Source organism: Anomalospiza imberbis, chromosome 4, assembly GCF_031753505.1.
Source record: "Anomalospiza imberbis isolate Cuckoo-Finch-1a 21T00152 chromosome 4, ASM3175350v1, whole genome shotgun sequence".
In the NCBI taxonomy this organism is placed as follows: domain Eukaryota; kingdom Metazoa; phylum Chordata; class Aves; order Passeriformes; family Viduidae; genus Anomalospiza; species Anomalospiza imberbis.
The window spans coordinates 3,497,323-3,522,230 of NC_089684.1; the positions used below are offsets into that span (position 1 = coordinate 3,497,323).

General features: G+C 39.1%; 1 protein-coding gene across 6 annotated transcripts in view; it reads right to left on the reverse strand.

Annotated features, from left to right (window-relative positions):
* MTUS1 (microtubule associated scaffold protein 1) overlaps positions 1-24,908 on the reverse strand; it is an 89,791-nt gene that overhangs the window by 19,541 nt on the left and 45,342 nt on the right. For 5 of the 6 annotated variants that reach the window (XM_068186829.1, XM_068186830.1, XM_068186832.1 and 2 more), the window contains one exon: positions 9,878-10,095. In XM_068186829.1, coding sequence (XP_068042930.1) covers positions 9,878-10,095 — 218 coding nt within the window. Of the gene's footprint in view, positions 1-9,877; positions 10,096-13,669; positions 14,401-24,908 lie in introns of those variants that run through there. The other variant, XM_068186831.1, reaches the window with a different exon arrangement.

Consider the following 24,908-nt stretch of genomic DNA (forward strand, 5'->3'; position numbering starts at 1 on the left):
CCAAATTGCTCATATGGATAAGCAGCCACCTAAAGTAGTAGGACTGACTAGCAGTTAACTTACTACACTTTTATCTAAGTTCTGAGAGAACTGAAGCTGCAGGTATGGGGATTTTCCCAAGAAAACTGTGAAGTTTCTGAAATCTGAAATCTAAATGCAGTAAAACACCAAAAGCACTTGAACAATCCAGTAAGGACCTATCTTCAGTATTTAATTTAAAGTCAGGCATGAATATGCTTTGGGCTGGAATATCCAGCAACCCTCCAGCTTATGCTTAACAAGATTCTAGTTGAAAAATCAGTACCAGAAAATGGAAGAGCAGAACCAAGTTGGAGCATACAGGATTGAGCAATTTTGGCATTGTTATCCAAATAAATCCAGCAATAAGGATCATCCTCATTTAGTTGTCTGAGACTCATTAAGGATCTTCATACCCCTTTACAATTTCTTGTGGTACAATTTATGAATTTATGTGGAGATCGGGTAGATTATTTGGTATTTATTATTTTCTTTTTTACAAAGAATCTATTGTAGGTTGCACTTTAACTAAAACATCCCCCCCCATCCACCATAAACATGGAAGCTACAGGAAAGAATGAGAACAGACTTTAGGGATAAAAGGTTTGCCACAGGCAATATTAGAACGGTGCTCCTCTGCCTTTGAATGCTACAAAAAAGTTCTCAGGATAACAAGAGAGACTTGGACATTTCTTGTTCTGAGAAAGATTAGCCAGTTAAAAAATCTTTCACATTTTGAAAATTTGACAAGTTCAGGTAGACATATGCCCCACAGCCAAGACACTTGGGAAGGTGAGGCCCAAGGTAGAAGGTAAAAGAACACAACAGCTTCAAGAGGACAAAAACTACCAAGTCAGGAATGGAATAAATTACAAAGTTTGTCATCCGTGTTTGTTCTGTTGGCAGTTATGCAGCCCAATTACAGGCTTAAGAGTATTTTTCCTAGCAACTAGCTGTTTTTGCTACAGCTTGAGATTCAAACAGACCAGCCTAGGGTCATTTTAGATACAAACAAGGGTGAGGACATATCGGTGTCTGAACAGTTTCTATTGCTCTGCTTTGAAAGCAGGAAGCTCTACAAAAGTCCACATTCCAGAATGAGCAAGAGGGATACTTGTACCAAGCACACAAACAAACAGCCTTCCTGGCTGCATACCTATACCAAATCTTCACGTAAGACAGACCCAAGTTACCTCCAAGACATCAGGTTCTGAGCAGTTCTCAACTAGAATAGGTCAGCATTCCTCGAGTATGCCACAGCAACTTTGCAGACCACAAATACAAGAGCATGAAGTTTTACAGCAAACTGGCAACTTTGTATTTCCTTGAGAGGATGTGCAACTAGCCAGACTAACCATTCCAGGTTTCCTAGCACACTCCTGCTCCTGGGCCAGGTGGGGTGATGTTGGTGTGGGAGCTCCATGCTCTGTCTGCAAATCAAGGCTTTGAGAGCCACAGATAGGCTGTGCCTGGTCAAAAAGTCCTAATCACCTTGTTAAGTTTTTTCTCCATGTTAAGAGCTGCAAGTCCTTCAACAGTTACTCAATATAAAAAAGCAAATCATGGCAGAAAACAGGTTTTGAGTATGCGTGTCCAAATAAGCTAACATTGCCCAATCTGGTAGTAATTATCCAAACATCACAGTTCACATTTTAAACAAGCACGTTCCTTTGGGAAACAAAATATGTACTCTTTTGGAGCTGTACTAAAGAAAGAAAAATTTACAAGAACCAATAATGAAAAGTTCACATTTGCATACCAAAATATAGTAATTATTTGCCGTTTTAATTTCAAGTAGCTTATATCACATTGATATCTATGTGATAAGCCACCTGCCACAGTTGCCTAGTCTACCTCAGTAACAGATTCAGAGGAAGCATTATAAATTGCTGCAACCAAAAACTGCAAAGCATTGGTACATTGCAAAGGAAGAGACACAACTCACTTTGAGGCCATGAAATACCCCAGGGAATCCCGCTGTGTTGTGGGAATTTTCCCATGACACAACTGGAGCAGCCATCCTGGAATGTTCATCTCAGTGCTGGGACGCAACACGGTCCCTGCCCAGGGAAGGTGGAGAAGGGCTCTGACAATGGCAGTACGAAGCCCCCTGCGGTGTGCAGACAGGACGGGCAGCTCTGAGTCTCAGGCAAAGTGCAGCAACTGAACCTCTCACTGCTGTCACTGGTGGGTGGGAACACCTCTGACTGGGAACGTTGTAATCGGCCTTCTAGTTTCCACCAGCAATACACCTCGCAAACAACTAATTTAAAGACTCAGAACTTAAAGGAGTAGAAAATTAAGTGTTAAATGTAAAAGCATCACAATGCTTTTTTCAAAAAGCATTGTATTATAACAGACTAAATAAAATTTGTTCAGAGTGCATAAAACAAATTCATCGATGCAAAGAACGGAAGCACTTAAATGTGTTTTACCACATACACAGGGCCAAATTAATTCTATTCTTGGAAAGAAGAATCTGGTTTTTGTAAGCCATTTACTGTCAAACCAAACCACAAGCACTTACTTCTAAAATTTAACTTAGAGAGAAATGCTGAGCATTTTAAAAATTGAATAAATTAGTCTTAATAAATTAGTAAATTTGCAAGCACTTCTGTAATATGTATGGCTACACCCTACTGGAGATGTGCTGAGGTTGTATGGAAAAAACCATCATAATTTAAATATTTTTTAATACTGGTACAGTCTCAGTTGTCAACAGGATGTCTTTCTCATCCAAGAAGATATTCCTCTTGGGTACAAAGCATTAGATATTTATGTCTACTCCATCCTCGTGCTGCTCCAGTCATAAAAAAGTGATCATCATCATCATTGGCTGTAGTGTAGAAATTGAGTCACATCTTTGCATAAACTCCAGTCACTTGTGTGTCATCAGCTACAGCCTGGAGGCAGGAAGGGACAACAAAAGGGCCATTCATATCCGCTTTGAAGTATGATATTTGACTTGAGGATTTTGGTCCTTATATCACAGAATTTCTACCTATCCCTGTTCCTTCTTTCCTAGCAAAATCCAGATCTCTAAATAAGTCTTCTGATTAGATATTAGCCATTTTAGAAATTGATTTCTTATAAACTCACCTACTCCATACCTCACTTCACACCCCCTTGCAATGTCAGTTCCTCTGCACCACTCAATGCAAAGGCAAGCTAAAGACATGAGCCAAGGAAGCAGTGCAACAAACAGGATTTACACTCTGCTCCATGCATATTTTTGAAAGGAGCAGCAGACTATTACTGTGATAAAATAAAAATGTCATTAACCATCTCAAATCAATATACAGTGAAATTAATACTTCTAATTTACTCTTGGCCTCATTTGTGTTAGGCTCTGCTTCTCACCACATGAAATATGCCATCAGTTTTCACCTTGACATACTTCAAGCAGAATTAAGACTCAGAATACAGCATTTACATGATTAGCTGATAGAGATTTACTGCAATTTCTAATATTTTACTTCTTTTATCTACTAGGTACATCTATGGAGAATCAGATGGTTTTTTTCCCTGTTTAGTATATGAAACACTAAAGCAGAAAACACTTAAGCAGAGAACCAGCCAAACAGGATTCCTATGAGTCACTATGTACTTAACACATTTACTTGTGAGCTATTTATGCTTTTGCAAGCTTTACATAGGATCTTAGGCTCACAGGGATCTTTGTTTTCCAATTTAGAAGTCATGCCCACCTTCATGCAGTAGCCCTGCAAAGACAGGTCCAGATGTAATAATATGGGCTATTTAATTTTACTTCTCTGTAACAGCCTGCTTGCTACTTTACAGCATTTCTGACTTCTTACACAGAATGACTCCTTCTTTCCCTGTAGAAACTCCAATCTCATAAAAGCTAATCCTCATCTAAGCAACTACTTATTTCTCAGTATTTTGTTAAAGCTTCCTGTCTCAGTCCAACTCATTTGAATATGACACAGTAGCCACCAGATACCATATAACTTTGACCAGTTATACCATCACTATTTTTCTCATGTCTATAAAACTGTTATTACTATTATAAAGTTATTCAAAATGTTGTAATAAGAGCCTGTGCTTGAGCATAATATTACACTAGTAATTTCATTTTTAAGACTGTTTAGAATTTCACCTGAAAAAGTAGTAAAAATCAAGAAGGAAACAAGATTGAAACAGATTTCTTTCTTCTACTAACTGCTCCCTTAAATTTTGCAATAGATGCCTCTATTTTGCTCCTGTCATTAATTCTGCAGCTTCTTGAAAAAAAATTAATTACAAGAAATAACAAGGTAGTCATGAAAATCAGGTTCTTTGTGGAAAGCAGCACTGGTTGCCTGAAACACCAAGTTTGTTTCAGTAAAATGTGTCTTTTTCCAGACACCTTTTGCTAGAAGTAGCTATAGGGTAGGACTCCCAATTCTCCTCAGCTGTAACCCATTCTGAATACCTAGGTGTACCATTTAAATTGCTTAACTGACACACCTTCTAAAAAGTTATTTCCATCAGACCCTAGTTTCATAGTAATTAATGGATTAAATTGTTTTTCTGGATGTTAGAGCTCACAAATTTTCAATCTGTTGCCAAAACATTCTTGTTCATTCATACCACGTTTTATAGAGACATTGAAAATCATCTGAAACTTCCTTGCTTTCCAACTGCTACCCATCAGACACAGGCCTAGGTTTTCCCTACAGGGGGAAACTACTGTGGTAATATTCAAATATTCTCTGTTACAAAACAGAAAACATTTGCATTCCTCAAAATCGGGATATTACATTTTGAGTCCTAACTGATTTTTCTTTTTTTTTTTTTTTAAGTAAGCACAAAAATTATCTCAATTAAATATCCTTATTCTCTCTCATAAACAGTTACGTCCATATCTCGGGAAGTCAGATACGTTTGTGAAAATTCTAATGACAACTGGCCAAGTTCAATGATAAGTTTTAGAAAATCAAAACTAAAAGTTTTACTCAAAGACAGCTGCTCTAAACAACAGGACTTATAGGTCAAAAGATATGACTGTTCCAAAACTCTTGGGGTTTAGTGATGCAATGTGTACTTCTGCCCCTTAACCTAGATATGCATTTCTCATCTGATAAATATAAACATTTTCTGCTGAACTTCCATGAAGGCCAGGACAAACATTTCAAATAGATGTGTTCTTGTATTCTGAAATGGAAAAAAAAAAAAAAAAAAAAAAAAAAAAAAAAAAAACAAAAAAAAAAACACCCAAACCATTTTAAACTGCTAAGTTCCCAAGGAAACTAGTATCTTGACTCTTACAGTCATGCACATGTCAGGAAATGCCAGTTACAGCAGGTCACATACTAATGGTTAATTTCTATTTCCACCTAGAAATGCTGAAGCCTGCTCAGTCACACAATTTCTAGCACATTCCTCATGTTGTTTCCTGTATCATATCCACAATTAGGGTTACCCACACATTACTGTCAAGGCTCTATACCCTCTCAAATGGCCTTTTCCTCTACTAAGGAAACTTCTTAAAGATGGCACCACAACATTCCTAAGTCTGACCAGTAAATAGCAGCATTCCCATGACCATACCTAGAAAAGCACAACAGTAAAACTGAGTTTCTTTTCATCTCTATAGTACACTGTTTCACAGATATATATATTTGAAGCCCATTTCTATATCAGAATCTGTAGAGAATTACTGAGATGCTTAATTGGATTAATTTATTAAACTAGAAAAACAAAAATGGATATTCATAACTAAACATTTTACCATCGAATTTTTTTTAAACAGCTTAGGTAGTAGTTCTGAATGTAGCAATTTATGCACTAAAATGAGAAGAGGAAATATCTATCAATTCATACTTTGAACAGCTACAAAGCCATTCTAACTACACATTACCCTTTCCTTTGACAGCTAAATCTGCCTTAGACAGACAGCTTTAAAACCAAGCTAATAACACATTGCTAAAACAATCGCCCTCCATTCCCAAAGATGGAAGGGTTTTTTACACAGCAGTGAGCTGGAGGTTAGAACAGCCCAGCTGCAGGGCTCTCACAGCCTTGGGGAGCAGCCCGGAGGCAGGGAAAGGGGCTCAACACCTCTCAGGAGGCAAGAAGCAGAGGCTCAGGCAGGAGCTGCCATAGCCTCAGCCTCATCAGCTGGTGACGTACTGGGGTTTTTTGCTTCCCAATGGAGCAGCTGGCTCCTAGCCACAGCTGCAGACCTCTCAGGCACACATCCCCACCCCAGCCCAGCACTGGCAGTTCTTCACTTCCACTCCTTCTCACTGTGAACCACTGCATGGGGACATGCCCAAAACACTTTCGACATGGACAGACCTGTAAAACTAGACCCACAGTCATTTTTTTCACTTGTTTCCCAAAGAAGCCCAGGCATATACTAGGGCTAGGCAAGAGAGGGGAGATCTGCAAGAGCGGCATCCCCAACCTGACTTATCACAGACATGCTAACCGCATATTTAAAGCATCTGTGAACATATCTCTTACTAAAGGGACAAAACATTCAAAATGAATACTAGTGGAAGTTAAAAGATCAACTCAAATCCAGTAGCGCAAATTTCAGAGCTCAGTGCAGTTAAGGTTAATGGAAAACTGCTTTCCTTGGCACTTCATGCGCTTATTGTAAATGGCCAATTTCACCATTTCCTCTGTACTGCCACTTTTCGTTTCTTGTTTGAACTTAAAAAACAGGAAAGTAGTCATGAAGTAACGGGAATTACCAGGGGATCAGAGGAAGCCCAGTACTCTAGAAAGACTCAACTTGCTTTTGTGATTAGTGTGCAGTTTAACATGTGTTCCTATCACTGCCAGCACACACACGGCTGTCCAACAATGGAAAAACTCCGTGTTCTCATCAGCCACACCGTTCATTGCCATCAAATATTCTGGATGCCAAGAGGTTTTCCATCTAGCATTAACCCAGTGCAACAATAGCTCCTGCGAGGCAGAAATCAGACTTTTAGGATTTTTTAACTCAGAAGGGTTTTGGTAAAGGTAGGTAAGCACAGACACTCTCCCCACCCCCCCTAAAGAAACACCAACAGATCAAGTGGGAAGGTTTTATCAGAAGCAGCTGTTAATATTGACAGCTCCAAGGTAACTCTTGCAACAAACAGGTTTGAGCTCAGGGTTTTTTGAGATTCCTGCTCAGCTAGAAACATCAGAGCAGCATTGCTCAATCCCATTTAACCCTTTGACAGCAGCCTCTCAACCTCACTCCGGATGGGCTAGCTGCAGTTTTGACAGAGTCATTGCCAGCAAATCCTGATTCTGTTCACAGCTAAATTCCACTTCAAATGAACTCTTAAGAAACAACTTTAATCTTTTGTGCAGAAGAACATTGGGAACTCTTGAGGGGAAAAAAGAAAAAAACAACATGACAGTAAAACCAAATAAATCTAACAGCCAAATCATATCCCAGTCACTTCAGCTTTGGAGGTAAAGCAGGAGAGGCTGCAGCAGATTTTGCCAACAGGCTCAGGCTGGGATGCCCAGCCTTGAAGTGACCCAAATGCTCACTCCAGTACTTTACTTCATTTGGCCAGGCAGCCTGTCCTTCACCCCATCTCACCCTCACACTGGCTTAATCCACGTCACCACCTGGCAAAGAAATGCTCCTTGGCTGGTTGAGCTTTCTGGTAGTGGCAGGCTGAATTGGCTTTCTGTAGGGACAGAGCAGCACCAGAGGAGTCCAGAGCAGGCTCTCCCTCTGGTTCCAGCAAGCTGTTTCTTAGGCTGCATCATGTCACTTCACACTTGCTCCAGTGGGAAGAATGGAAGCACAGCTTTGTTCCTCATGTAATCAGCTAAGTATGGTTTTTGATTTTTTATTTTTATTGACAGAGAAGCTGAGGCTACTTTCACTTGGCTCTGCAGTAGTTAAGCTATGAAAAGCTACCTCATGAGTTAAAGCCTAACTTGAAGTTTTCCCCTGAGTTTATCCAGAGTTTGAAAACTACATCAAAGGGTTCCCCAAGTGATACTTCAGACAAATAATCATATGGGCAGCCAAGACTGCTAGCTATACCAGACTCCACCCCTCACCCTAAAGGAAAAAACTCAAACGAAACTAAAACTACTGTTCACAGTGTTCCCTTGAACAGTGAGATCCTTCAGGATGTTTCCCACAGCTAACTAACAAGTAGTGTTTATTCCTTATAGCACCAGAGCAGAGTCCTTCTCATCCCTACGGTGCTTCCACAAGAATAAGGCAGTAAGTTTTCAGCAAGTATTTGTCTTTCCCCAGGAAAGGAGAGAGCAACCTCAAGATCAATAACTGGTATGAGAATACATCAGTGTGTCATATTTAGCTCAATTTCACGTGCTCAAACTTAACTGTCCAAGATTACTGATTTTATATAATTTGACAGAGATATTTTTTCTTTCCATCTGCAAAAGACTAACAAAGAGGAATAAGGAGCAAAATCATCATTCTTCCAAGCAGTTCTCTCCTCCATCCTTCCGAATCACTTTTTCCTTAATTAAACTCCTGAATACTCTTAAGAAACCCCCACATTTAGGCTCGAGCAACCTGTAAAATAGCCTAGAAGAAGCAAATTAGTATGAGGGGCTTCTTCTTACTAAACATGACATTTATAAAGTATTTGCAAGTTTTAAAATGTTGCAATAAAAATATTGGAGAGAAGAAACTAGGCCAAGACATTTAATTGTAAGAGTTACTGAAAAAAGCAGTGTGCTTATTCCACCGTAATTAGAAGATTGCACAGAAGTTTAGCGGTGAGAATTTCACTTAAAATTTCACAATATCATGTTAGATGACAGGCATCAAAAATCCTGTATCAAATTGCTTTGAAGATCTCAAACTAGTTCCTTAGGCAGAGAAAGGTGTTTCAACTAAGAGTTTAAAAAAACCCAACCAAACCAATCCCAGAAAAATGGCTAAAAGCCACTGCTCTTAGAGTTGAACCAGACTAAGAGAAACATGCAGTATTTTTAGATTAAATGAAAGCAAGCAGAAATTATCCCATGAAAATGTTACATTTCTGCCAGAATACTTAGACAATTTAGTGGTTTTTTGTATACCAGACTATAAAATCACCACATAGCAGAAGAGTTAAAATGAAATTGATACCAATCTTAAAACTTTAGTTATAAATGCAAGGCAAATGGCTATTAAAGCCTGCATCAGCTGTGCAGTATAAACTCGTAACTGTTATTATTTCCTTGACTTCACATTTTTTTCTCATAAGTTTTCAAAGCAGACCAACAGTTTCTAGTGTAGTACCAAACTGATTAAGTCATTACATACTTCAAACAGATTAGAAAAATTAAGCCAAATCTGATTCATTCCACTCCATAATTCCAGATGCATTTCTGTATTTTTATTAGCAATTTTAAGACACCATCAATAATGCAGGATTCAATAAATAAAACTGTAAGAACTCAGACTTTCTTCTGAGTAGCTCAAAAACATACCCACCCCTTAAATGCTCTTCCATCCAATGTCAGATAACAAAGCCAGGCCATGTAGATGATCCATTGAAACTAGTCTTTCCTACAAGGGCAGAACTTGAAGTACATACTTGGAAAGCTACTCAGCCCTGAAGGACTCCCTGACCAGAAACATTTAAAAACTCTTTTAAAGAGCATGTGAAGCATGCAGAGGCTACAAAACCCAGTGTCATCATGCGTTTGATTCTTTACCTAGCTAACTGATGCTAGAAGTATATATATATATATATATATATATATATATATATATATATATATATGTATATATAAAAGTATATACAGGAAAACATAAACCACTGGAAAGGAAACAAAATTTAGTATCAGTATATTAATATTTTCTAAAGCCCTTGATGAGAAGAGTTCAAGCAATTAAAGCCAAAATTGATGAGCTGTGAGTTTTTACCTCAGACTGCAGGTGCTGGATGACAACTGTTAATGCTTCAAACTTCTGGTTACTGGACGTCAGGAATTTTTTCAGCTGCAGGATGATTCCACTTTGGGTCTCACATTTTGTTTTGTACTGTATCAACTCGGCTGCTTTTGTACCAGGTGAACGTGCATCTGTGGAAGCTTGAGTCCGTATGCATGAGCTCTTGGGATTCCGCTGCTTGCCCTTGTCAACTAAGAAAACAACAACAACGAATCAATATGCATTTCATGCTGAAATTTCACCAAAATGTAAAGGACGGGTGCAAAATAAAGGAGTTATAAATTCCTATAAACACTTGCTGAAATTTTAACTAGGAGAAAGGGTTATTTCAGTAGCATTGCAGAGCAGGTACTATCAATTTGTTAATTCCTAACACCATAACCTTGGATACAGTGTTTTGTACTTCGTCCTCACTTTCATGTGTTCTGTGGCATAATTTTCAGCATACTCTTCACACTGGGCTTTGAAAAAATACGTTTATAAAATGCAAGATCTTTGTCCTCCCATCTATTCAGTAACTTATTTCTAATACAAGAGTGTGCAACATGGAATTTATATTTCCTGCACTCTAAAGTACTGCTGAATACAAAACCATTTTCTCTACATTTCCTTTGTTATTTTTCTTCCTTTTAAAATTTTAATTGTAAAAACTCCCTTCTCTGCAGCTGAGGCCTGAGCTTTATTAACTAGAAGTCTTTCAGCATTTCTTAGTGCTAGCAATTTTCAGTCACGAGGATAAGACTTTAAGAAAGCTCTAAAATGTAATATATTTCAATATATATTCACAGTCCTGAAATTACATTATTGATTTAATATTCTTAGTTTGGTGGCAACCTCAATGCTTTCACAGTACACAATCACCTCATGTCAAGAGGAAACCAGATTATATAAATCAGCACTTGACTCATAAACATTGTATTTTCAGGTTTCTCTGCTGCCTTCCGACTGGAAAGGGAGTACAGTACTGCTCTGCAGATAAGGCCAATCTTCCCCCCTTTATCACAAAGGGAAAGAGCAAACAATTTTGCAATAAAAGGCTGATGCAATAGATAAATATCCCTTGGCAATTTAATGAAGACATCTAAGCAGATTACTTTGTACAGTTTCAATTTAACAAGATTTCTTCACGATAGAGTGAAAAAACCTGAGAGGTGAGATCTGGATAAAAGAAAGATAGGAACATGCAGAAAAAAGACAGGGGACAAACTAAGCAACAAGACTCAATCTTTTCTGAATCCCAAGCACCTGGTTTGAAGGTTGTCAAATGACTCTAGAATCATCCCAGCAGTGTAAGGTTCAATCTCACAACTGGAGAAAGTATTAAGAACAAAAGCTTTGATTCTTAGTTAATGTTAGTCCGACTGACATATCAGCTATTGTATTAATACATCAGTCTTCCACAGCCTGCGTTTGTTTTTAAAGTCTTTGAAAATAGTTTTCCTGTTCAAAATACTAACATCCTCTATGCCTTCCTTACTGAGCTTGGTATAAAGTACTTCCCAAGCCTATTAATTTTCCAGATAAATCTGGGCAAGATTTTTTCTGCTGGTTAGAAAATTGTCAGCATATCGTGCTTTGTAATATTCAAATGCTCTTGTATTCTTGGAGATTTTCCTACACTTCTGCTCAGAGATGCAGACTGTTAAAGACTATTAAAATTAGAAACATACCATTGTGCAGCTTAATATTAGAGCTATCAAAAGGTGTATCAACCCAAATCAAAATACAAATTTGTAGGACAAAAGCATGGAGCTTGGCTGCCAGTCCTAGTTATTTTTACCACTATTTGACTAACATGACCACTTCTTTTCTCACTGTGTAACAAAGTCTTTTGAGTAGACACTTTTACACAAATGCCAGTTCACATCTGAGAGCAACCGTGTCAAATTTCCAGCAATCTTATGGACAATACTGTGTGTGGGAAACTACTGGTTACCTTCTGAAGCTCCTTCAAAAATCACAACAAATGATAATCAAGAAGAGAGGGGGAAAAAGAGCAAGGACTAGCAAATAAACATGTACAGTCAGTTCTTCCCTTCCCTACTGCCTTACATACTCCTACTCTCTCATATATTCCACCTCCCTTCCTGAATGCTCCACTTATGACAAATAGAGAACTAGAGCATTGTTCTTGATGTAAGAGTATTGGGTAAATTCACTGATACAGATACTAGTGTCGTAATTTAATTAAATATTTGAAATTAGTTTTACAACCATCTCTAGGACACTGACAGAGCTGTGTTAAATCTGAATGACTGCAGACAATTTTTATGCTGGGGAAAAAATTAGATTACACAGTTAGTTACCAAATAAAGAAGTTTCATTTAAATACAGTGATACAACAGCTAACCACAAATGACAAAAGGCTCCAAATATCCATTGTTGCCATAGTTCAGCCAGCCCTTATCACTTTGTCAGTTTCATACCACTGCTTTTATCCTGCTGCCCAGACCACCAAGTATTTTCCAAGAAGCTCAGTCAAGCATCCAACCAAGCCAGCCCTTGATACTATACTAAAAAAAGCTGAACAAAAAACCATGCATGAAGTGAAACTCAGTGACATTCCTGTTGGCAATTTTATCATAGACATGTGCTATACACAGCCACTCCAAATGCTGAAAAGCATGAGCCCTCTGTAGCATGAACTGCCTCTACAGATTAACACCACTGACACTAAGATGTTTATTTATGGCCTATGTACCTCTGGGCAATGACAGATCGTTTCCAGATTTGTAGAGAAGGCATGCTGTGGTGTCAAAACAAAAGCCATGCTTTCATTAAGACAAAAGCATCATGAGTCTGATTACTGATACCACCACATCAATGACAGAGTCTAATTTAAAGACAGTATTGGTAAACAGCCCAAGTCCTTGTCACTTGGGCCTGTTCACCTGCCACCTCTATACAGTCAGACTTGCAACGCAGAACAATTGTCACCTTTAAATCAGGTTCTGGACTCCTCTCCAGCAGGCTCAAAACCACGTTACCCAATGTAGTTGGAAAGCTTGGTTTTGGAAGACAGAAAATCAGATTTTCAAGTACTGCATGTAATACAGTAACTGGACAGAATCACCATCTTAAGTCCTATCCTTCTTCACACCAGTAAAGAAAAAAAAAATAGCAGTGATTTTGCAAAGACTAAGCCTTTTGATCACTGAATCATTCACAGAAAATTTGATTTGGATCTTTGAAAAGGTCCACCAATCCTCTCACTCCTCCCACAGCCATTATACGGATGGCAGAGCAGCTGACTCCAGTTCACTGGGGAGAGCATTAGATCCACTCCAAGCTTCTCTGTGAGGCAAACTGTTTCTCATGCATAGCTTCTCTAGTTAATAGCTGTTCAGAAGCAAGAAATACACCACTGTCAGTACACAGGGTGTGTTCCATAAAGTTACATTTAGATGCTGGGGTTCTGCCCAGTACTTGACACAGTATTTGTCTGCCTGGCTACCTCAGAGCTTGCATTGTGCTACTGGTTTCCTGAGCCTCCCTATCTTGTGCATTGCTGCTGGATTACCAGAAAAATTTCTGACATTTTTGATTTGCAGAACCAAATCAAAGCTTCCTTTGCATATCATGTACTAGGAAGGTATGTGTAGTAGTATCTACACTAACTAGAAATTATTTTAAGCAAGACATTCAATTTCTAAAAACAATTACATTTCTTAAAAGCATTCAAAATAGACTAAATAAATTTCTTGACAAGCACAAATAGAAACAACCTCACTTCTCTCCCCACACTTACAGTCACAATTGTCTTACCCCCAAGCACCTTCTTTTCACATTCATCATCCAAACTGTTAGCTTCCACAGGACTTTCAAAACCCACGTGCGTCTGGTGTAAGCATTTTTCAAAGAAAAATCCTTGCTCAACATTTTCTCTTGTGGGAAGATGCAAGCTAGTAAAAACTTTCTGCCTCTCCTCCATTTTCTGGAAAGCCTTGTCTACACATGTTAAATTGGTGCTCACTTCTTTGATCAGTAAGACCAGATCAGCCTGAGTATTTAATCGAGCTTCCATTTCTTCTCTTACTCGCTGGATTTCCTCAAGCACAGTTCTTATATCCAAGTGACTGGACTTCACCTCTGCTTTGAGATCTTCTTTCACCTGTTGCTGGCTCCTCTGCAATGCTAACACCGTTCTGATTTCCTTCTGAGATGTTTCCACATCATGCTTTAGTGCCTTCTGCCCAGCCTGCATTGCCTCCTGGCTAGCTTTCACTTCTGCCAACAGAGCAGCGATGCACTCCATCCTGATCCCACGGGAGTCGCAGGACCTCTTCCAGTATCACAGCTTCCACACGTTCAGGGACATCTGTGAGACAGTATCAGATTTCCCCTGATGGCAAGCGAGCCAGCACACAGCCCTTGGGATGGTATCCTACCACAATTTACAGCACCCTGCAGTGAAGGCACTTGGTGAAGGTCTCGTACAAGGTGAGCCAAAGGCACTACATGAAAGACTTCAACAAGCAGAGCTGTAGTCAGAGCTCCTTCTCAGGACTCAGCCAGAGCAGTAATCAGTTTAATTGGCAGATTATGCCACACCTGAATTTTTTAAAATCTTTTGCTGACATCATTGTACGTGGGATGTCACCCCAAAAGCCACTCCCAACAGTCATTTGATCTGTGCATCAACCAAAGTATGCCTGGGCATCAGTAACCAGCTTTGTTGCAACGCAGCCAAACACTCTGCGAGAACGCAGCGGCCCTTCCTTTACGACACAAAGGCTCAAAGGAAGCCTGAATCGCCTGCAGGAGCTGAAAGCCAAACAGTTCAACAGTGTGTAGTTATCTCAATTGTATATTCAACAAGGTGATTATGCACCTGTCCTGCTAATATGAGGTTCAGGTATACATCTGTGAACACATTTGATAATGCCCCAGTCTCACTGAGTGCTCTCTTTATTCACACAGAAAGCAATACCCTTCTGGCAATCTCTGGAAGAACACAGTTCCTGAGGAAACCCTCTAATCCACAAACAATGAAGACTTATCACAGCAATATGGGAAAAATTACTAATGAGATATTTTTGCCATGTTAAGGAGGCCAAGCTAGCCTGGTTTAGCTACGAGGTCTGAGTGCTAACTCTTCTCTGGAAAAGCTCAGGCTTCTTATTTTTAAGCACAGAACTCTTCATAGGTCTAGGCTCCATGTGAATACAGGTAGATTAATGGCACCAGGCTGTTAGCTGTTATGCTATACAGCACTTTAGTTATGCAGTCCCTGGATTCAGTTAGGAAAAAATGACCACTATGCAGCGGCCCTTCCTTTATGACACAGAGGCTCAAAGGAAGCCTGAATCGCCTGCAGGAGCTGAAAGCCAAACAATTCAACAGTGTGTAGTTATTTCAATTGTATATTCAACCTTGGTCTACAGAATGTGTCAGTCTCTGCTTTCAAAGAGGTGAGCAAGTACTCAGCACAACACCCAGCAGAACAGGACTCAGACCACACAAGATGGAGCTCAGGAGAACTTATACACCACACCTTTGGCCCTGTCATGACTCCAGGATGCTTTCAGAGGCAGTGATGATCCCAGAGCAGAAACCCATGCTATCTGTCCATAACTGCAATAACTCCCATCAGCACTGTTTTGGGATGGGAAGCATCACTAGGAATACCAATAGCCCACTCATGCAGAGATCCACAATTTCCAAATCACCACAGTGCTGCTGGCCAAAAGGCCAACCTGGGGACTCCTGCCTTCAGTGAAAGTTTACTGCTGGTTTGCCAGTGCTCCTTCTGCACTAGTCCAGGCACACGAATGGGACCAGGAAGGTAACAAAGATGCACCCTCCCCATAGAGCACCTCATGGCTTGCAGGTATTCCCCAACTCTTTTGCTATCACAGCCCCTGGCAAACACAAAGTTGATGCTGGAAGTTTTTTCCAAGTCTCTGTATCACCTGCCAGAGGCCAAACATGGACTTTCTGATGGGATTTCCCACCACAGCTACAGGTCATAGGTATAATATCTTCGCCTCTCAGCTCCCTGCTCCATTCCTAGTTGAATAGATATCCCAAGAGCTCCTAAACATTATTATTCACATAGTCACCACTAAAGACTAGCACATGGGTTACAGAAGATCAATCTGAAGTTCTGAATCCAGGTAACATGTTTGACAAAAGGTTTAGGTAGGTGAAGAGAGCCAGGTAAGAGCAGTAGCAGTACTTCTGTATCCCTTGACCATCAGCTGCAGTAATTCAGCTGAGCAGTGTACGTTTTCACTCCTCTCTTCACCATACCTTAGCGGTTCCTAAAAATCTCACTTGGTGAACCATTTGCAAAGACCTTGTCAGACAGCAAAATTCATCTTAAATTACTTCCACTGGTTCTGTTGTGATACAGCTGGAAAACAGGTGAAAGAGAGGGTAATTCCCAGACTCACGGATGTAACCTCCAATTTCAAAATCTTCCTAGTAACTTAAGGCAGCTAACGTGAATCCTGTGTTTATACTAAGATAAACAGCTCAAGTGCCATCCTGCATAATTCTACTTTCTGATGATTTTAAAGGTATAGTTACAGAACAAGTGATTCCATGAAGCAGTGCAGTTAACAAAAAACAAAACCAAAAAAACAAAACCAAACCAAAACACCCACACCAAAAAAAATGTTTGGGTTAAAAAAAAGTCTCCAACTGATACCCCTTTGGTCCCTCTTGTAGTGGAACAGGTTTCTGCAGATACTGACTTAGAGCAGAATCCTAACATTATTGTAACATCAATGAGTGCTTGAGGGAAGCCTTTCTCTACATAAGCTGTATTAAAAGCCTGGCTGACAAAGCTCAGGTGACTAAATTAGGGGCTGTAATTGTCATTGCTGTCCAACATCACCAAATGCAAAAGCTGCAGCCTCCTTTCTACAAGCGTGTGCACCCATCCTAATTGCCAAGTGTTCTTTGCTATAATGTAATACACTGAAGAAAACCTGTCCTTGGAAGCTGGACTCTTGCTCTATATGAATACATTAATTCTATCCAGAATGCACTCAATGTGTTTGGTATCTTTCTCACTTAAACTAAGATGGGCTGATTGATCTTAAGAATACTTTGTCAATTTGTAAAGATCACCCTCTTGACAAAGATTTCAGACAGATTTCTTTTACTTTTCTCCACTCTGGAAGACACTCTTTAAAGTCTTATCTAAAATTAAATTTATAGGTTAACATTACAATGCAAATTTTAAGTCCACAGAAGTTGCTGCTACTCTGAATTTTACAACCTGTCTCTCAACAAGAATACTTGATAGCTAATGACAGATGGAGAACATTTTATCAATGCCCAAGTTTCCGAACCTAGAATCCACTGTCTCAGAATTACCCACTTCACCTGCTGTACATCACCTTCTGCTCCAGCTAAGATGTCTCTATCCTTGATGCATCTCAAGTGTACTAACAGTTTTTCCTGTTTAGGAAAAAAACTCCTGATTTCACAGACTAACATGGATCAACCACTGTTGAGGATTTCCTCTCAAAAGAACATTAAAGGTTAGGGCAGAACAAAAAAAGGACTTATTTTACTCAAATAAAATCTGATCTTTTTTGTGTGAGATACGTTTGTGCAATTTTTGGGTGTGTCTTTTGTTTTGTTTTTGAGGTATTTCTTTCACATTACAGAAACATAAAAATTTTTTAGGCAATTACCAACCAGCAAACACAAAACACCTACAAGCTCTAATTATGTCTTCCCCACATCACAATGCGTAGAAGTTATTTGAGCAATGCAACAGGAAGACTGATCAGCCATTTAATCTCATGGCTGTAATTTTAAAGTTTGCCTTGTGACAAGCTATGCCCACTAGGAGAGGACAATTTAAGAACATCCATGCAAATAAGGAAGCTGCTGGGTTTAATCTGCAGTAGTACATATATCATGTTTGAGAGGACTTGGAAATTCAGCTAGCTGTAAATCACCACCTTAAATTCTTCCAAAACTCCTGCTCTGGGCTATAATATAACCCAGGTTGGACAAATACACAGGGATAGCAGTCACAAAACCAAATTAATGGTGTCTGCTGAGGGCCTGGCAAGGCTGGACTTGGATGGAAGTCTTCAAACCCTCCCCAGGCCCTCCACCGTTTGGTCAACTGTAATTTTTGCCTGCATCCACCTTGCAAGTGGTGAACACACACCTTCCTCCTGTGCCTCTGACAGTTCAGGCTGGTGACTGTACAAACACAGACTCCTGAAGAAGTGATATTTTGTTTCTAAGCTCTGCCTCAGGCCTGTCTGTATAAACTGGTGCAGACAGTCCCAACTTGCTCTGTTCATACTTCAAGCATGCCAGTCAGAAGCCAGTTCTAGTTCACAGCAAAGAGACTTCTTTCTTTAGAGTTGTACCTGGATCATCTGCTCAACCGAAATACTTAAGATGCTGTACCTCAGAAACTTCTTTATCTGTGGTCCTGTCTCAAAGCAAATTGATGAAGAGTAACAGCACTTCTCATCTTGCATCTCCCCCTGCATCAGTGAAGCCCAAGCTGACAAATAAATGCTTCCTAAAGCAGTAGAGCAGCTCTCCCTTTCCTCTACTCTTACTGTAACCTCTTGAGTTTCTCTTCTTTAATCTCTAGTACTAGCCCATGTCCAGGAACACCAGCTTATTTCAGCTGTCATCAAATCCTTTTCAAGTTGTTCTGAAGAAACCAATCAACCACCACAGAGGCTTTTAAGAAAGATGCAAGAACCGAACAAAATTTAACTGCAGGCAGGTGAAACCTGACCTAGATGCTTAAACTGACTCAGCAGGAGTAAAACACATGGCAGAAATCTCTCTGCTTTTTTTTTTTTTTTCAGGGGTACAAAGGTTCTTCAGCATGTGCTTTTTAAATGCTGTACAGCCTAGAGGGGAGTGCAGAGTCATCATACATTATTCCAGGCATTCAGTTTGAAGTAGTGTTCCTGAAGTCTCTGTCTATCCTCACCCATTGACTTTATTACAGCACTCACTTGTAGCCTCAGTGCAACATTTTAAATCCATCCCTTTTCATTCCCCATTTCTAGCCAGAACTGGATATTATCTTTATACACATAATAATGAAAAGGAAAGGGAAATCTCAGAAATATTTATGTTCTTCTAAAATCTCACTATGATTCCCATAACATCTTTTACTTTATGTACCACAGGTGTGTTTTACAGAAACAGTAGCTGGGCCTTGAACACCTACTATACAGTGATTTTGCCTCTGCATTCACAATATATTTTGCCAAGTTTACAGGAACTGTAATATGTAGAACTGAATTAAGTCTTCATATCTCAGTTGGTTAGAGCATGGTTCTAATGATAGTGTTGTGGGTTCAAACCTCCTATGGCCATTCACTTGGGAGCTGCACTCAATGACCCTTGTGGGTCCTTTCCACCTCAGAATATTCCGCATGTCTGTGTGTGATCTAGCTAGTAAACAGCAAGCACGAATATGAGTCACATGTCTACTACAAAGATAAAAATATTAATAATCTCACCATACATTCAGAGATGACCACAAACAAAACAAACAAATTCGGAAACGCAATGCAATTCACAGAAAACATTCACCAGATAGACTACCAGTGCATCAGGGTTGTCCTGGTTATTTTCCAAACAACCAAGGGTGATATTGATGCTTGACTTTTTTTTTTTTTTTTTTTAGCTTGTTCTGAACTAGGACAAAGGCTAACACATGTTAGTTACCCATACAGTGCTACATACCACTGTCTAGGGGTGGGGGGGAAAGGAAGTTGGTAGAACTAGTTTATTGTACTAGAAAGCCTAGAGCATGGGTGGTTTGGTATGAGAGGGATTGACCATATCTACATTAATGAAACTACTTCATCCACCTTAAAAAAAAAAAAAAAACCACTGTCCTCCACTTTTAATGAAAAAAGATGACAACAAGATGGAAAGTAATTGCATGAGGATATTATCAGTGCACTGATGCTTTGGCCAATGAGGACTGAATTAAAGACTGAAATACATCTCAATGTATTATCCTCAGTTTAGGTATCTGAACTCTGCTATATCAGTTCATCATATACATTACAAGCAACCTTAAATCTTTGAATTTCCTAACTTTAAAATATACAATATACTGGAAGCTATACTTATTTTACATAAGGGGTTTATGTTTCAATAAGTTTCTAGTCCAGGTATTTATCTGATTAGGCAAAGAAACATGTGAAGCAGTTCTTCTTCTTATAGTTGCAGCTGTGCCTTGTAATTGATGAAGTACACATCTTCCCAAAAAAACCAAGCCCAAGCATGGAGTGATGTTGAAGACTGGTGTTTCTCCCTTCTGCTCCTATTTCCTCCAAGTCTGTTCTCTCCCTAAGTCCTGTACAAAAAGTTGCTCCTTACTGTCTGGTGCCCTCTACTGCTTCATTGCAGGTACAGGATATGCCACATTTTTGCCCTTCGTTCTGCAGCCTCTGTCCACAAAATCAGGACCCAGAGTCGTTTGGGACAGGGATCTCACCATGATTAGTTCATACTATTGGCAAACCCTTCCCAGATCCAATGAATTGTCTCCGCAGTACAAATCCTGATCCCTTTGTTTGTCCGTATCTTCCTTGGGTACACTCAGAGCGTGTGTTACACACACTCATGTGTAGAAAACCCTTACACAAGACCCAAGAGCAGGATGATGCCAATACAGGTTTCTTCCTGTTCGAGCCTTTGCAAAGATCCCAGCCTCACACATTACCATGGCTGAAACACAGCCAGAAAGGAGGAAGCCATTTAAGCTGCAACACTTGAATGTGATTCTTCTTTAATACTACAGTCCACCCCACCTTGCTCAACATCAAGAATATAGGGCTGGAAAAAGCCTCCTGAAACCATTTACATCACTCCTTGTTGAAGCAAGGCAATCACTACCTAGATACAAAAGGCATTTCACCAGACTGCTCAATTGTTTCACTGCAAATTTTACCTCAAGTGTTATCACAAAGGCTTGCTGCATTTTTTTCATTGTATGTTTTCTTCCACATGAAACCCAGCTTGATTTCACATAGAAGAAATCACTGACTTGAGTTTTTCTTCATGCCACATTTCACACAGGTACTAAAAGGCCAGCCCAATTTTCTCTTCTGCTCTCACACAAGCAGAGCAGTCTCCTATGTTCTGAAAATTCAGATGTGAGAACAGCTTAATTGTTTTTCAACTACTTTTTAATATGCTTCCTTCCAAAAGAGCTGGCAAGCATTGTAAATTATGCTAGGGATAAACAAAGTAACTGGGAGAGACACTGTTACTTCCAAATCCAAGTAAGATAAATTCACAGACTTAATTTTTTGCATCATAAATTAAATCTGTATCTACATACAAAACTTGGCTTCAACAACCCAAGAAAGGACTAGGAAGAACTCCAAACAGGACTCTTATAGCATATACAATTAAGATTTTAAATTTGCAAACTACTTTCTGCTGCTCTACTGCAGAGGTCTACTTTGTTGCAGTAAAGACAAAGAAAACCAACAAACCAATTAACCCAGAATGAATTTGAAATTTTGACTGAATCACTGAGCTTCACTTTGTCAGTTGTGCCTGCTTCTAATGCAACATGGTAATTCTTTCTTCACAACCAACATATTAGCTAATGGTCAGAAGATATATTAGCTCAGCCTAACATTGGATTCAAGAACTTGATTTTTTTTCCTCAGCTACCCAAAGTCCTTCAGAGAAGAGCATATGTTAGACTTAGTAATTTGCAAGGAACCATAATCTTCCCTTGAAAACAAATGTACAAAGAAGAGACTTGAAAAATACATTTTTGACTACAAGACTAGTACATTAATAGGCAACATTTTTCCTTGTGCAGTATCTGCAGCTATCTTGGATAGAGAGGACAGAATGGCTTTTAATTTGAACTCAGAAGCTATTTATCTGATCACACTGGTGTGAGCTGATGTTATATGACTCTAACAAATGTCACTGACTTAACTATGGCATTGAAATCCTGCCCAAAGGATATTACGGAAGAAAAAGTAGGGCAGACAGTGGGAATTTAGAGAGCCTCCAAAGCCTTGCCTGCATTATTGCCTTTGAACCGAAAGCCTTTCTGAAGCTGAAACACATCTTCCTGTGTTCATGAAACTCTACAGCCATTTAAAAGAAAATTCAGATTAAAAATCAAATTCACTGATAATGTTCTTTAAAAAGCAAGGTGACAACACTCCTAAGCATGTAGGAAGCACTATAATCAGTGCTAAGTTATCCAATATAATAATATTTTATCTACCAAAAGATCACTAAGAAGTTCAATTCTAACATTTTCCTCAAAAAACTGATGGCCCTAGTTTGCAATATCAAGTTACAAAACTAATATTTAGCATCCAAATTCTTTTTTTTTGGTACATACAGATTTACTTTGTAAGAGCAGTCTGAGTATAAAATAGAGTATAAACCAATTCAGAGACAAAGCTAGTACGTTTTTTTCCCAAGGATTAACAAAAGAAAAAAATCAGTGATGATATGGGCATGACTAAGCTTATAGGCTGGAAATTAGCTAAGAAAAGTAAAGTTTACAGTAACTGATCACATTCCCAAATCCCTTCAAGAATCATTCTTAGCACTCTTAGGGGCTATGCAGAAAACACTGATGAAGTGGTTTCAACATTGTTGACTATGGTATCACTCAGTGACTTTGCTCCAATCATTACCTTGATTAGTTTTAATCACAGCCCAAAATGGTACCCCAGCAGGCTGCTCCACCCCAGCTGCACTGACTTCATTTGACAAGTTCAGGATCAGTCCCAGATTTAGTGTTTTCCCATGACTAAAAAATAACCAAGCAATTACTTTACAAAAAAGTGTTAATTTGTACTGTCATTTCCACACAACAGGGCAGAGACATACCATTACCCTCTTGGCAGATGACTACCTTGGCATGACAAGATCAGGTAAGGGAAGTTGCAATAAACTCCGCTGTGTCTAAGTAAAGGGTTATCTATTTCTACATTGTTCCACAGCTCAGTTAAGACTCTGAGTTACTCTATATCAGTACTGATTTTCTAAAGCACTAAAAATGTTTTTTGCACAGAATCACCCCCACTGGGCTGGCTCACACAAGTGAAAGTCGTTTTTCTAATTTGAAGTTTAAGCACTTGTGCTTTTCATCTTTTTGATTACACATATCAGCACAATTAACATTAAGTCCCTGAAGAATAAAAGAAAATTTAAGCTATCAAAATTGAACTCAAAACTTTAGGAAAATGTATTTAAGGAGACAGCAGCATAGCATGTTTTAAGGAACATCAACATAGATGAACATGTGCCTAAAACTAAATTTGAAATGCTACTTTAAAGCTACCCTAGCAGTGAAAAACCATTTGCTGGTCAACAGAATAGAACAGCATCTTAATAGAAGCACTTCAGTTGCTGCTGGTTAAAATCATTCATGTGAACTCAATCTTCCATGCTTCACTGCAAGTTCAAGACAGAAAATATTGCATCGCAAGTGCCTCATACCAGCTCTAAGTGCTGCTGGAACTCCACATTTCCAAAAGACACACAAAATGCGCTTATATAGATCTTGGCCATCACCACATCAAGGACCTATTTGTGTCTTTCCTGTCACGTTAAGCAGTTTTCCTGCTATTAAACAGCAAAGATATCTCCCCAGAGATGTGCCTGGGACATTGCACACCATTGTTTCAGGAAAAACCTAAGTGCAACATATTGGAACCTATTTGAAAACATCTTGCCAAGCTGAAAACAAAACAAAGAATGGGACAGCATCCAGCACTTTCATTAACTAAAAATATGTCTCCACCCTTTGAGAGGCACAAAGTCCTTCTGCTGCTTGCTGAGCAGTTAAGGGACTTCTCTTTCCGGCCACTCCTAACCAAGCTGCACGACTGACAACCATTTTGGCAAACGTTGCCTGACAGCTACAAGCGCTTCCCTCAAGGAGAGACGGCTTGTCATGCCTGCTGTGGAGACCAAGCAGTTCCTGTGGGGAAGGTTTAAAACGTTCAGCCTATCATTCCTTGCCCTTAATTTCCCTGAGTCTCTTCTGTTCAAGCTAGCAAACTACAAAGATGGCAGACAGATTTTTGCTTAACTGGGTGGTGGGCTGGGAGAGAGGGAGGGAGGGAAAGAAGACAACAGAAATCTTCTTGAGGAGCTGACACCTCAGGTAAGTGTGGTGCTCACTGGGGCATACCCACAACTTACCACAAGGACCAAAATCCATATGTGAGGTTAATCCTCAATAAAAATCTCCAAATATGAGCACCTTTACTTGTGCCACTAACAAAGGCAGCAAGAAAAATATTCACTGCACATTACAAACACATCTTGCTTTCCTTTACCTTAAATCCTAAGTGAGGTCCCTCCTGAAATAAAGAAATACAGGTTTAATAGGGTTATGTGACTCATTTCATATCAGGACCTTTTATCTTCTTAATTGGCAAAATGTCTTAACTTGTTAAGTGAGTTAAGCAGATGGCAGATTGTACAGTAATATTTGGGGAAATAAGCAAGCCTTATTATATTCGTTACACAACACAGCCATGTTTAAGTCTAAGAAAAGCAATATTTTCTAGTCTTCTGTTTTATTTGGAGTAGAATAATTGCAACTGGCTTTCTAAGAAAGTTCACTTATTCTTTTGCAGAAAAAATTTCCAGTGATCCTGTTTTATGAATTAAAATAGCTGAAAAGGCTTAGCACAAAGTCTATTCTTGTAATAAATACAAACATAACATTTTTTTATAATTTAGATGCTTCTGATATAAGCAGTATCTGAGAGTCTAAAATGATTATTACAGAAGTTAAGCAATAAATGAGTACCATTTGTAATACTGTGACTTTTCTACTGAAGGACTGCTAGCTCTTTTTGAGAAAACGTTGAGCTTTCATTAAAAGAATTTCACCACAGATGTTTCCAGCTGTTCTATTTCCTGCCTAAATAGAAATATTTCCATAACATCACATACAAACTGTTTACACAAGGATCCTAAGGAAGATCTTTTACTTGCTGTAAGTATACAAGCTGCACACTATCATGACAAGAAGTAGTAA